The following is a 12,637-nucleotide window of genomic DNA, read 5'->3' on the forward strand; positions in this document are numbered from 1 at the left end:
TTAATAATTGGAGTAATTTTAACGTTACTCAATCCTAGGCTAACTCGCTATTCGGTCTCTGCCTGTCTCGCCGCCGGTTCAACTTCCGAATCAACATCATCAGAGTCATCATCCCCCATGACGGCACGCCAATCTTGACGCGTGGATTCCCATTCGGGTCCCGTTTGAATCCATGATACTGCATGGAGGCACCCATTCCTCACGAGATCTTTAAAGTCCGCTCGACTGAGAGAGATGAACTCCTTCAGGAAAAGAGCCACGTCGGCGCGTCCATGAATGATGGCGACCATCAGGGCGGAGTGCTGCCGGTTGTCAACCTGGCTGACCAAGCTGTCTCGAAAGTCAATGATCGCATGCATTGCAGGAATATTACCCCGACGTGCCGCATGATGAAGCACAGTCCTTCCCTTGTCGTCTCTCCACTCGACGTCCTTCGATAGCTGCAGGAAGCGCGTCATTGCATCCCGATTGTCAGTGTTTCGAGTCAGGTTCATCAGGGGAGTCCAGCCCTGATCGTCACCCATGTCTACCGATGCCCCCGCCTCGATCAGGACGTTGACACACTCCGGCTTGGATGTTCGCGCGGCGTACCACAGAGCCGTACGGCCGATCGCATCGCGCCGGTCGACGTCCCGCCACTTCCTCAGCAGGAATACCAGGACCTCGAAATGCCCGTCAGTTGCGGCCAGGTGAAGGGCCGTCCGCATCCAACGATCCTCGTGGTCTTCGATATTGAATCTCTTGCGGTTTGTATACATCTGAATGATATCCATGCAGCCCACGCGACAGGCATTCATCATCACCTCGAGCCGTTCGAATTCATACGCGTGATGCACGGCCCCCGCCAGCATCAACCGGTCGGCAATCTCGCGATTCCGCGCCAGCAGTGCATTGCTCAACGGCGTGTTACCTTCTGCGTCCACGGGCGAGCAGAACGCCCCCGCATCCAGGAGGACTGCCACCATTCTGGGTTCCTTAATCGGGCCGAAACAAGTATCGGTGGCGACATGTAGGGCTGTCATCTTGCCTGTGTCCTCCGCGTTGAGGTTCGCCCCGTGGCTAACCAGCGTCTCCACCAAGTCAATGGCGTTTGATTTAACTGACGTGTGCAGCGCCGTGGTACCCGTGGCGCTACTCACGGCTACGTCCGCTCCCAGGGAGGTCACCATGTGTCTTGCACAGTGGAATTGGCCCGCGGTGATGGCGTGCATCAGCGGTGTTCTTCCGTGCAGATCCTGGTGGTTGAGATACTCGGGCACCGTCGCCGCCAGAAGATCCACGTGCGCGATACTCCCGCGGGCGGCCAGGTCGTGCAGCAGCGTATGATTGCTGACGCCCCTCAAATGTACGTCGAACCCGTGCCGGATTAGCAGCTTGGCCACCCGCGTGTTGCCCGTCGTGCCCCCAGTGCCTTCGAGCATCAGCGCGGCCTTTCGAAGCGGAGGCATGTTAAACGGCACCCCGCTCTCGAGGAGAAATTCGAGAGCCTCGTAGCTCCCGCAGTGCGCAGCAATGTTAACGGGGCTGTTGGGTATTACTATCCCTCTCTTGTTCGTGGGAACGGCCGTTAATTGCGGATTCAGCGGGTAGATCAGACTCGCGCGATGACGGCACAGGAATTCCAATGTGTCGACCTTATTCCCTCCCACCGCGGCGATAATTCCATCCGAGACTATTCGACCCCAGTCCGCATCCGCTGGAGTCTGCTCAAAAACCTTTTGGATGGTGGACAGCTGACCCTGCGCGGCAGCCCATTCAACCACGGTGTCGTATCCGTGATGCATGAAATCCACCGCCTTGATGTACAGCTGCTTGGTGAGCAGGTTCTTCATGAATCGAGAGGTCTGGACCATTGCCGCCAAGCTAACTTCATCCAAGCACACGCCGATCGACAGCAGGATCTCGTTGGGGAGTACCAAAATCGATGGCTTTGGTTTCTCGCCCTGGCGGCCATGCTCATCAATGTCCATGGGGTCGCGATATTCCGCAAAGTTACATTCGATCGTCTCTTGTTGGATTGGCGTTTCTATTTCTGCTGTCTCCGCTACCACGCTCGCTTTGGTGGAAGCCTGCTCAGGGGAATACATATCACAACAGGGATCGCGGGCTCTTCCAAGGGAAGCTGGAGCCCTTCGCTTTCGAGTGAATGATGTTAGAAGAGCTTTTTATGTGGGTTGGGTGAGAAGAGCGGGAGAAGGGTGACAAGAGAAGAGAACAATGGCCATTGATAAGTTGAGGTTTTTATGGTGCTGTATAGGACGGTTTTTACCGGGACTTCTCAGTAGATGGCACCTGTTAGCGGAACTTGCCATTCAATATACTCCAGTCTCGATAACCTCATTACTGCTTACTATAGGGATCTGGTTTGATTCAATGCATCGATGAATAAATAACCCAGAGTCACTCCATAGAAGCATGATATGGTCTCGCACTAGGGTATTGGGTTATTGATACTGACCCCACCGTGCTTTTCCCACCATATATGCCTCAGGCAGATAATGAGTATGCCAACTCAGGCTTGTCGAATAATTCCGGATACTCCAGCCCAATGAAGTATTTGGATTAAACAATATGGTTTTCTCGAACCGTAGCAGATCCTCCATACAATCTCTCTTCGCCCATTCACTCATCGCTGTCTTCTGGGACCTATATTTCGAAAGAAAAATCATAGAACAATCACTGGTAGAACTTCACCGAGGGAACACCTCTTGCAAGCCAGCTCCCCAAAGGAGATGGCCCCGACTCGTGAGTGATGGGGTTATACCAACATCAGCTAGTCTAGCAGGTGTGGAATTACGACTAGGCGGAATCTCCAAGAACATCGACGGATTTTACGGAAGAAATGGCCCTTGGCCAGAGTCCTTTACGCACGGGAAGCTCAAATAATCGAATGGTATTTCTAGGTCTGGTCATAGCTCATAATTCATCTACATCATTTCCCCGCCTCGAAGATGATCTTCTGGGATTTCATCTGGTTGAAATCGTCATACCTAGCAGCAAGTAAGCGCAAGTCTTTTCGGACCGACAGGAAATCTTACCCTTGCACGGCTTGCGAAAGTGGACGAATGTCGAGTGACGCCCAGTCGAGAGCATCTTGCTTTCGAACAAGCAGTTCCAATGCTTCCTCGAAAATACCTGGCCAATGTCAGCTTCTCCGGCCCTCTCCACGGGCGTCAACTTACTCCTAACAGGGCACCGGCCCATCTGCAGCTTCAGGTTCTTGCCATATCCCTCATTGCCCGTCCAAGGAATTACATCATTGTGAACTCCCACGCTGGAGATGGTTCCCCACGGCCGAAGCAAATCAAACCCGGTGCGCAGCGCAGGGCTAAGCCCAACCACTTCAATCGCAGCATCCGCTCCCCGTCCATCCGTCAGATCCATGACACGCTGGCGAAGCCCATCCCCATCTGTCTGGAAGTTCCAAGCCTCTGCTCCCAGACTCTTTGCCAGCTCCAGGCGAGATGACACACCGTCGACGGCAAGCAGATGCTTCGGTTTCCATTCCAGAGCGCTGATCAGGGCACAGATGCCCACGGGCCCACAACCGAACAGCAACACGGTACTGTCCCGGATATCCGCCTCGCTCATGGACTGGAAGGCGTTCTTTGCCGCGAAAAACCCCGTGGGAAAGATATCCGCCATCATGATCAGTTTCTTCTCGTCAATGGAGTCCGGGGCCGCGACCAGCGTCGCGTCAGCGAGGGGCACTCGCACGAAGTCGGCCTGCGCGCCATCTAACACGGCGCTGCCGAAGAGTTTGCACTTGGCGCATCGCGACGAGAACCCGCGCTTGCAGTAGAAACACTCGCCGCAGCTGACGGTGAACGGGGAGACGACGCGGTCGCCTTTCTTGAATTTCTGCACATCGGCTCCGACGGCCACGATCTCGCCGGTGAATTCGTGGCCCATGATGAATCCGGTGGGGGATTTCTGGTGGCCCCGGAAGACGTGCAGTTCGCTGAGGATGGTCAGTAGCCGTTTTAGCTGCCTAGGAAGAATTCCGGGGTAGAACTACCTGCCGCATAGAGCCGTATAGCGAACGGCAACAAGAGCATCGGTGGACTCGATCTGGGGGATCGGACGCGATTCCAAGGCGACCTCCAGGGGGCCCTTGAAAACGACGGCTTGCATAGTTTCTGTCATGGTAAGGGATAGAGATGAGGGGAGGAAGAAGGAGTAGAGCGATGACGATAGACGTGGGACGATGGTTCTTGTTCTTGTAGTTAATGACCCCACCTCCGGGCCTCGGCTCAATGGACATCGGTACTTCCATCCCCATCTGCGGTCGCATCCTTGGTTGGACGATCCATGTTGGCGGTCGGTTATTTGGAGTAAAATGGCATTATAGGGGGGCTTGGAGTCAAATAATGGAGATGAAAATAAAAAATAAAATGAAAGCAAAAAGTCATCTGCGTTTCGAACGCATGACCTTGTAAGGCGAGGAAAAATATTGCCACTCGACCATCGAGCTACAACATTGAAATTTCTACTCCGGTGTTTGAACTATAAGGACTTGTTTGTTTATGAAAGATCGCATCCAAGTCATGATATTTTCCCTTGCTTTAAACGGCATTGCAGCATGGATAGGATGTTTGGGGTCTTTCCTATGGCTATATATCGACTAGTTCCTCTGTGCTCCATGATCTGGAGCCGAAGTGACCGGCCCAAGACCAACGGGAGACAAAATCGTGCGACCAACTGACCGACCAGGAAGGGTGGTGTTGTCCGGTATATATTTCTGTACCACATTCAGCCTCAAGTCAACAACCACTTTTTTTTTTTATTTTTTTTATTTTTCTTCTTCCTCCCCCTTCTTTTCTTTCTTCTCCTTCTCCGCGTCCCCTTGATTTCTCATCCTGTGTATTTATAATCATCTACAAATCCAAAAAGCTATACTTCCACGGTTACCGTCAAACCATCGCGCAAGTAGCAAGCTTTGTACTGGCGAGTAGATCCCAAGCCGGTAAATTGGCGCTCTTGCATCCTTGAAATCATACCTGCAAAATCAGAATAGAACCCAGCAAAGGACGCAAATCCCTGATCACAAATACTCATGTGAAGGCCGATGCACGCGTCGATCCTCCGAGCCTCGGAACGGGTAACGGCAAGGAATCCGGGGTGCGGGGCCCCGTCGATACTAATAAACACATCGGACTGCTCGATTCCATCTCAACAACAACAACACCATCCCACCACCATGGCTACAGTATCCCCCAATCCGGTTCCATTCTCGGAGCCCCCCTACCTGCGTGGACTTCCCTCGCCCTACTACTCCCAAGGTCACCGCCAATTCCAATCAAGATGTCGCGCGTTCATATTCGAAAACCTCCTCTCGCGCGCCATGGAATTCGAGCAACAAGCCGAGGTTCCGGCAGAGATCTTCCACAAATTCAACGAGCATAACATGCTCCTCCCCAATCTCCCCGCTCCCTTGCCCATCGACTGGCTGAAGCGACTGGGAGTTCACGATATCCTGGGTATTACCCCCCTCCTCTACCCCGAAGCAAGGGGCTGACTCGGATAGGCGTCAAGGTCGAAGAATGGGATTATCTTCACGCCGGGATCTACGCGGACGAGGTGAGTGCTTAGCTGTCCACAATAAGATCGAAACTGACCATTGTAAGCTCGCTCGTTCAGGTCTGAGCACCGGCAGCGGGATCAACGCCGGCTTCGCTTTCGGGATCCCTCCGATCATCAAATTCGCCAGTCGAGAGCTCCAAGAGCGCGTTCTTCCGGACCTTCTGCTGGGCAAAAAGAGAGCCTGCATCGCCATCACTGAACCCGATGCCGGCAGCGACGTCGCGAACATCACAACGACGGCCGTGAAAACCGAGGATGGAAAACACTACATAATCAACGGATCAAAGAAATGGTACGTCTCTCGCCTCACCGGGAGGACTGTTTGACTGGGATAGGATTACAAACGGGATCTGGTCGGATGTGGCAACGATGGCTGTTCGCACCGGTGGCCCCGGCCCCGGCGGCCTTTCCGTGGTCCTCGTCCCCTTGAAAGGCCACCCCGGCGTCACCATGCGTCGCCTCACCGTCTCTGGCCAGAAAACCGGCGGAACCACCTACATCGAGCTGGACGACGTCAAGGTTCCGGTGGACAATCTCGTCGGTCGCGAGGGCGAAGGCATGCGCATCATCATGACCAATTTCAATCATGAACGGCTTTTGATCGCGGTGGGAGTCAACCGGCAAGCTCGCGTCGCACTCTCCGCCGCATTTTCCTACGTTCTGAAAAGACAGGCCTTCGGCAAACCGCTTATGGATCAGCCCGTCGTGCGCCACCGACTCGCCAAGGCCGGCGCCGAGCTCGAGACCCTGTCGGCCTTTCTCGAACAGCTGCTCTACCAGCTCTGCCATCTTAGCAAAGCCGAGGCGGATCTCCAGCTGGGCGGAATCACCGCCATGGCCAAGGCCAAGGCAGGAATGGTCCTGAATGAGTGCGCCCAATGTGCCGTCCTGCTCTTCGGCGGATCCGGTCTGACGGCCTCTGGACAAGGAGAACTGGTCGAGGCTATACTACGGGAAGTACCGGGTGCTAGAATCCCCGGTGGCTCTGAGGATGTCCTGCTGGACTTGGGCATTCGGCAACTCGTGAAGATATACCGGGCACAGGAGAAGAAGCTGGGACAGTCAAAGATCTAGGCTGTCTCTCCTATGTGGAATGAACACTCGGTTTGTATTAGCTTTTATGCGAATAAATAAGAAATAAGGCAGAAATGCGTAATGATCATAGCAAGGCTTCCTCTTCTTCCCCCTTTTTCTATTGAAAAAGGAATTATATGGATTCGACAACACAATTCAGCGTTTTTTTGCATCTAAAACTAACTATCAACAGGCCTATGCTGCTGTTGCGACGACTAAGTATCGCCCAAACAAGAAATTTCCAAAGAACTCTGGCCGGTCCAGGTTCTATTCAACCGCACAGGTGACCTTTACAGGGAAATATTCTTGTGTCGAAATCGACAAATTTAGCATGTTTTAATTCTTCACACACTGGCTTCGATAGACTCGTATTACTACTAGAGCGCTCAGAAGCTGGAGAGCACGCGTGTCAAAAAACGCAACTACATGCAGCCAAAATAGCCCTACATAAAATCCGAGTACCTGTTCACTGCACGAAGATATCTTTCTATCCCTCCACTGCATTCATTTTAGTAGCCTCTACACGGATTTGGAGAAGAACTTCTAATCCTTCGATCCCCATGACTCAGAGCTAGTGAATATCGTAGTGAAATTTTGATTCCGATATCGATAGTTAATATACCAGGACCACATTGGTGAATGTCCCCTAATCTCCTTACTAGATAGACCAGGTCTCCCACTCTTCTCCTCTTCTCCTCTTCTCCTCTTCTCCCTCTTTCCATTAATCTTGCTCTTCTTCATCGTCATCGGACAAGGTTCAACAAACTCAAAACCAGTATTGACTGGTGGAAACCCAAACCTAACTGGGCTTGCGTAGGCCTGGCTGATTTTATATACGCTTGAATGTATGGAGGTCCAACATGATAAACACTCGTCTGAAGGCTTGTAGCAAGATGAGCTTTAATTTGAAATCAGCAGCTGAGCTTGACAAGCGTTGGCCATGCTCAGACGACCGTTTACTGACCCTACAATTTCGGACAGAAAAAAAGAAAAAAAAAAAAAAACCAATAAAGCAACTTGGCCTTTCTATGGCGGACCTGGCAATCCTGCGCGTGTGTACAAGAGATGCCATCCAGAGGTTTTGAGCCAACTAACCCAGGGAAAAGGACACGTGCTGGTCATGTGGCCTGTGATGAAACGGCGATCCTCTTGTTTATCCTGGTATGTCAGCCTAGAGCTCTCTTGCAGAACCTTGTGGACTAACCGGGCATTACTTAGTATTACTCATTTAACATGGGTAAAAATGCGACACCCATACGTGGTTCATTTGTGGAGATCGCGGTAAGTCATATACCATCCTGAAGATATTGCATACTAACAGTTTCAGGACACCTTCAGTACAGGTGCCCGACAAAGAAATTAAAATGTCACTCATACCAATGCAGGGGACGCTTAGACCGGCAAGCCATCTCGGCCATCTAGAGAGAAATGGACCCATCAACAAGAAAAAAGCTAAGGGTGCTGAAGGCGCCAGAAACGCACCGGGAAGACATGCCCAAAACGCCGACGGTCCTCAGTTTAAACAGGCGGACCTTGCAAAAGCTGCGCGGAAGCAGTGTTTTCAGAAGAACGGCTAGAACCGCGATCCCAGATACCGATGACGAAGATAGTGTCGATGAAGATACGGAGAATGAAGCCGTCCTGTCTCAGCAGGCCTTAGCGAAGGCATAGAAAGAGGGCATCGGAAAATCAGACTCAGATTTGCGGCATAGGCGAGAACTATGGCCGTATCTATTTAGTCTTCAACGCGAATTGATGTGTTGACTGACATCTTGTATAAGGTCGATGGCGACAACCAAGCCCTGAGGTTGAGTTCCTCCAGATGCCAGAGGCGTTCCTGAGCATGAGCGATGCCAACTCGGTGCAGCTGAAGCGTCCTACGAGGACAAAAAGTTGGACAAGGACACGATGGCAGACTCGATAAGTTTGTGGTGCTTGTCGATGCTTTTCCTGAAAATGATGTGGCTCTCTGAACAATCTTCTCGCTCACTGGAAAAGGGATTTCGGTTTTGTTCAATTTTTTCCCCGTGACTTGACGAGCAGTTGAAGACAAATGGCGGGTTATTCAGAATAGGCAAGGTTGTTTGCCCATAGTTTCGAACCTAGGACCATGTTGCAAGCAACGAGAACAGACAGAATGAGATGAACTTGGCTGGAAGGTTTGAACACATTGTGATGAGTGATTGAATCGGTCAGTAGTCGTCTTCTTCGAATCGAAAGCGAGCACAGAAACAGACGGGAGGACTATTTTGAAAAAGCTGGAGGAAGATTTGGTCTGCCAGTGCTGAATGATTGCGTTGTAGTCCCGTGATCCGAGACGTCAGAGAAGACCCTTAATGTGTTGCAGATGAAGCTGATCTACAACCACGATGATAAACGAGAAAAATAGCCATATTGTAGATAACATTAGTGCTGCCAACGAGGCCGAGATCAAATTAGACAATTTGAAGCTGCTGATACTACGGGGTAGATCGGTGGAAGACCCACGTTGCCGCCGGGCCTTGTATTCCCGAGCACCCATTGCCAGATTATCACCACCTCAGGCTTATGGGAACCCAAATAGTCGAAGCTGAGAGTGATACTGCGTCCTCGAATGTGTTATTAAGCCATCATGTAAAGAGTCTGACCGACGTAGCCGGGGGTTTCTGACGGGCTGAGCTAAAGTCGATCGTAAGCACCCCCTGTGGCCAGCGAAGAAAAATTGTGGTATCAAAGTTCAAAGGGGATATAATTCATTAGCCAGATATTACCTGATGGTGTTGGCTCCGATGTGGCCCACCATGCAGGCGTAACATGAAATAGAAGAAACCAACGCTATCCGTGCCATCCAAAGGAGATATATCAACGAGGAACCATACATCCTTCTTTCAACCACGTCGAGTCCCACCCAAACCATAACTCAAATGTCCAGTATATCATAGTAATGTCCGATAAAGGGTCGGCTCTCGCTTGTCGTTTCTGTATACGTCCGCCGGGCCGTGCGTGATACTTAGTCGTCGCAACAGCAGCATAGGCCTGTTGATAGTTAGTTTTAGATGCAAAAAAACGCGATTTTCTGGACTCAAATTCGAGGCAACCCGTGCAGGCCTCTTCGCAGAGGAAACAGCAGCAGGCCATCATTAAACAGCTCATAAGACATCCCCTTTCCTTCTGAGGGGGCTCCTGGGGAGGAGGCATTTGTTGCATGGGATATGGTTGAGGGGGAGGCGCGTATTGGCCACCGGGGGGCGGATAGCTTCAGACGATTAGCTAATAACATCAGAAATGATTGTAGCCCATCAGATTGACTTACTAGCCCTGAGGCGGTTGTTGGTAGGACATGGCGAAAAGAGGGTGGATGGGCGGGAAGGCAGCACTTGCGGAGCAGGAAAAACCGGATAGAGGGAATCAGCGGTTATAAAGGAGAAAGGAGCAATCCAGGCAGAAGAAATAATCCTCGAGGGAAAGCTCATTTCTCAGCCCTGCTGGTGGACACATCGACCGCGCCGACTGCGTCTTGGCCTTCCTGCACCGGACTCCACCTCCGCCATAGCGATTGGATCTGGAGATGGAGTAAGATTAATGGGTTGGACAACCCCCTTTCGCACCGACTTGTGCGACGGACGCTTGGCTACATAATGCTGGACAGTGTTTGCGTTTGTGTTCTGATTCTTGCAATGCAGCTGTGGCTGTCGCTCCGCAGGGGTGATATCCGGCCGTGATGCCACCCGCCCATTGGCTCTACACGGCGAGAATTGTGGCGCCTAACCGGCGCGAGACGGAATGCCAAGATCGAAGAACAACTCACAAGTCTCAGAGACCGAGGGTATCTCGCGGAGGATGTGGCTGAGCGGATTCCAGAATGGCATTCCACCTGGCGACAACCCTGCGCCAAGCCATCCCTACGGAGTCGCACTGACTATTGCTTGTAGGGCCGCGTTAGGGCCGCCCCTTAAGGCTGCTCTCCACTTCGCCAGGCCAGTCACAATGTCGCGCCCATATTGATCTCCCCACCATTGGCCACACTATTGGCTGTCATTTGCTGTTGCCTAATGGAGTTTCATAATAACCGCCAGCAAGGGGGGGCCGACTTCAGTGTCAGGCGGTCGTGATTGTCGTGTCTCGTCCGTCGCCCCTTACACTGCAATCTGTGAGGACTGCCCCCTTCAGAAGCCCCGAAAATGCCTTGAAGGAGTCCCGGATCAATTGCATAGCCACTGCCCCATAGGGAGTCGCCTCATGTAATGCCATATAAGCTCCCTTCGTGGCTCTTTGACGTTGGGTGACTGGCTGGAGTCGGTCCAACGAAGGGCCACGATTAGACGCCCTGTCCTCCGTAGTCAATTAGTACCCCCCGTCACTGATGACAAGCCGCTAGATGAGGAGGTGTGATATAAATAGCCCCCGGAATCTGGGCTAACTAGGGCACCGCCTTTCCGTTTGTTGCCAGGATACGCATCAATTGCCGTTTGAAGCTCGATAGACAACCGCCGCCGGGGGAGTCGATAACGCCATGTATTGGAGAAAACTGGGTCGCTGAGAATTTGTGGCTGGGACGATCCTCCGCTTTCCTCGTGCAAGGAACAGGGTCGTCAAATAATCCAGCATAGTTTGGCATAAGCCGTATCTTCATTGCGCCGAACAGACACAGCAGGGATCACGTGATGATCGAGGCCGATTCTGGTCGTCCACTTCGTTTATCGTCTTTATTACTCCTTATTATACTTACAGAAAACGCGTACCCCGTGGAGGTCGATCCCTAATTGCTAGTCAGGGGTAATGGCCCACAAGGGTCATGCTGACGGACTGAAAAATCCACCGGGATTTATGGGTCAGTAAGGGGTCAAACCAACAGCAATGTACGAATACGGGGTAGATTTAGGAGGACAGAATAACAGTTCCGTTCGAGGAACTACGGGGTAAAAGTGATTGTCTACTTAAAGGAAGGGTTGATACTCAAGTGTCTTGATTGTAGGTGATTGGACTTTTTTGCGTTATAGAGCCATGGGCCAAAAACTTGGCAATATAAAGCAGATTGTCTTTCCGCGCCTCGGGATTCGCCTCACATAATAAGAAATAGTGAAGCTGACCCTCATTGTTTTTAGTCCCACTTGCTAGCTTGGGAAATCACACCTCTCGCCTAGAAGAGGCAACCGATGTTCATGAGCCTCATATTCAATGGGAACGAGAGTGATGGAGCAGTCGTAGATTCGACCCAGTCCATTGATTGCGAGTGATTAGTTTATGGCGAGGTAGTAATCTTGCGTATGAATCCGTTGGTCGTCTCTATATTGCCTCTTTGGGTCAAGATTCGTGAGGGTTCGGTATAACCAAGGCCAAAATTATTATTCTGCTTTGAAGGGGTAGGAATAGCACAGACCACAGCAACATCGAGCAGGCGACGCGCCAAACCTCCATTCACATGCTCCACGCGGGGATCCGGCGTCCTCGGAAGCTGAGGAGGAAGGAGTGAGGCCTATGACAGTGATGTGTTGGTGTATGTTTACTGCGTATGTCCGAGGGTGGATGAAAGGGATATCGAGAGCTTTCGTGGGTCCAAACGAGGGGAAAACAAACCTAAATGAAGCAATGTTAGTATTATGGACTCAGGGCCAATAGGAGTCGGTTCGAAAGGGAAGAGAAAGGGAATGGGAATTATCGCGATGAGGATTTGCATTCGGATGGTCACGGATGAGGTGCCGCTTGGCCAATGTAATTCCAGACCCATGCTATCTTCATTACCGAATATGCAATCCCCTGTTCCTATTCTTCGCCAGGAGACCAATCTTCTTGGATGTTTTGCCTTGCATATTTGGAGTCTCTTTCTCGTTCTTATCCTTGTCCTCATGCGTGATTGGGTAGATGATCATCGTCGACTTTCGCGGGTGAAACAACCGCTCGCAGAACTCAATCCCGAAGCTATCTACTAGGTAGATAATGCAGTTTCGAGTCCAACGCTGGTACAACATTTGACCTTTATTGTGGAGGGCGTCGGCAGACT

The 12,637-nt window shown here is 51.5% G+C and overlaps 4 protein-coding genes across 4 annotated transcripts; 1 reads left to right on the forward strand and 3 right to left on the reverse strand.

Annotated features, from left to right (window-relative positions):
* Nucleotides 1-47: 47 nt before the first annotated feature.
* Nucleotides 48-2,087, reverse strand: P170DRAFT_514642 (ankyrin repeat domain-containing protein; the record flags this gene model as incomplete). The annotated part of the gene is made up of 1 exon (XM_024855234.1): nucleotides 48-2,087. One exon carries the CDS (start codon nucleotides 2,085-2,087, stop codon nucleotides 48-50), a length of 2,040 nt encoding a protein of 679 aa, XP_024698730.1.
* A 793-nt stretch (nucleotides 2,088-2,880) lies between these two features.
* P170DRAFT_514643 (alcohol dehydrogenase family protein) lies at nucleotides 2,881-4,363 on the reverse strand. Its single transcript, XM_024855235.1, has 4 exons — nucleotides 4,019-4,363; nucleotides 3,183-3,961; nucleotides 3,039-3,135; nucleotides 2,881-2,990 (listed from the first exon to the last, which is right to left on the reverse strand). The coding sequence occupies exons 1-4, from the start codon at nucleotides 4,144-4,146 to the stop codon at nucleotides 2,933-2,935; spliced, it is 1,062 nt and encodes a 353-aa protein (XP_024698731.1). The 5' UTR covers nucleotides 4,147-4,363; the 3' UTR covers nucleotides 2,881-2,932.
* Nucleotides 4,364-5,190: 827 nt separating this feature from the next.
* On the forward strand, nucleotides 5,191-6,657 carry P170DRAFT_419357 (acyl-CoA dehydrogenase family protein; the record flags this gene model as incomplete). Its single annotated transcript, XM_024847278.1, has 4 exons — nucleotides 5,191-5,480; nucleotides 5,528-5,580; nucleotides 5,628-5,875; nucleotides 5,919-6,657. The coding sequence occupies exons 1-4, from the start codon at nucleotides 5,201-5,203 to the stop codon at nucleotides 6,655-6,657; spliced, it is 1,320 nt and encodes a 439-aa protein (XP_024698732.1). The 5' UTR covers nucleotides 5,191-5,200.
* Nucleotides 6,658-9,447: 2,790 nt separating this feature from the next.
* Nucleotides 9,448-10,264, reverse strand: P170DRAFT_77307 (uncharacterized protein). Its single transcript, XM_024855377.1, has 3 exons — nucleotides 9,950-10,264; nucleotides 9,723-9,906; nucleotides 9,448-9,672 (listed from the first exon to the last, which is right to left on the reverse strand). Exons 1-3 carry the CDS (start codon nucleotides 10,107-10,109, stop codon nucleotides 9,573-9,575), a joined length of 444 nt encoding a protein of 147 aa, XP_024698733.1. The 5' UTR covers nucleotides 10,110-10,264; the 3' UTR covers nucleotides 9,448-9,572.
* Between the last annotated feature and the right edge of the window lie 2,373 nt (nucleotides 10,265-12,637).

This window comes from Aspergillus steynii (assembly GCF_002849105.1).
Source record: "Aspergillus steynii IBT 23096 chromosome Unknown P170scaffold_11, whole genome shotgun sequence".
Classification (NCBI taxonomy): domain Eukaryota; kingdom Fungi; phylum Ascomycota; class Eurotiomycetes; order Eurotiales; family Aspergillaceae; genus Aspergillus; species Aspergillus steynii.

Coding starts and splice junctions, on each gene's coding strand:
- P170DRAFT_77307 (XM_024855377.1), bottom strand. CDS start 10,109: ATGAGCTTTCCCTCGAGGATTATTTCTTCTGCCTGGATTGCTCCTTTC. Junction 9,907..9,949: donor CAACAACCGCCTCAGGGCTA/GTAAGTCAATCT, acceptor TGATGTTATTAG/CTAATCGTCTGAAGCTATCC. Junction 9,673..9,722: donor CTGCACGGGTTGCCTCGAAT/TTGAGTCCAGAA, acceptor AACTATCAACAG/GCCTATGCTGCTGTTGCGAC.
- P170DRAFT_514643 (XM_024855235.1), bottom strand. CDS start 4,146: ATGACAGAAACTATGCAAGCCGTCGTTTTCAAGGGCCCCCTGGAGGTC. Junction 3,962..4,018: donor TATACGGCTCTATGCGGCAG/GTAGTTCTACCC, acceptor GACCATCCTCAG/CGAACTGCACGTCTTCCGGG. Junction 3,136..3,182: donor GGGCCGGTGCCCTGTTAGGA/GTAAGTTGACGC, acceptor GACATTGGCCAG/GTATTTTCGAGGAAGCATTG.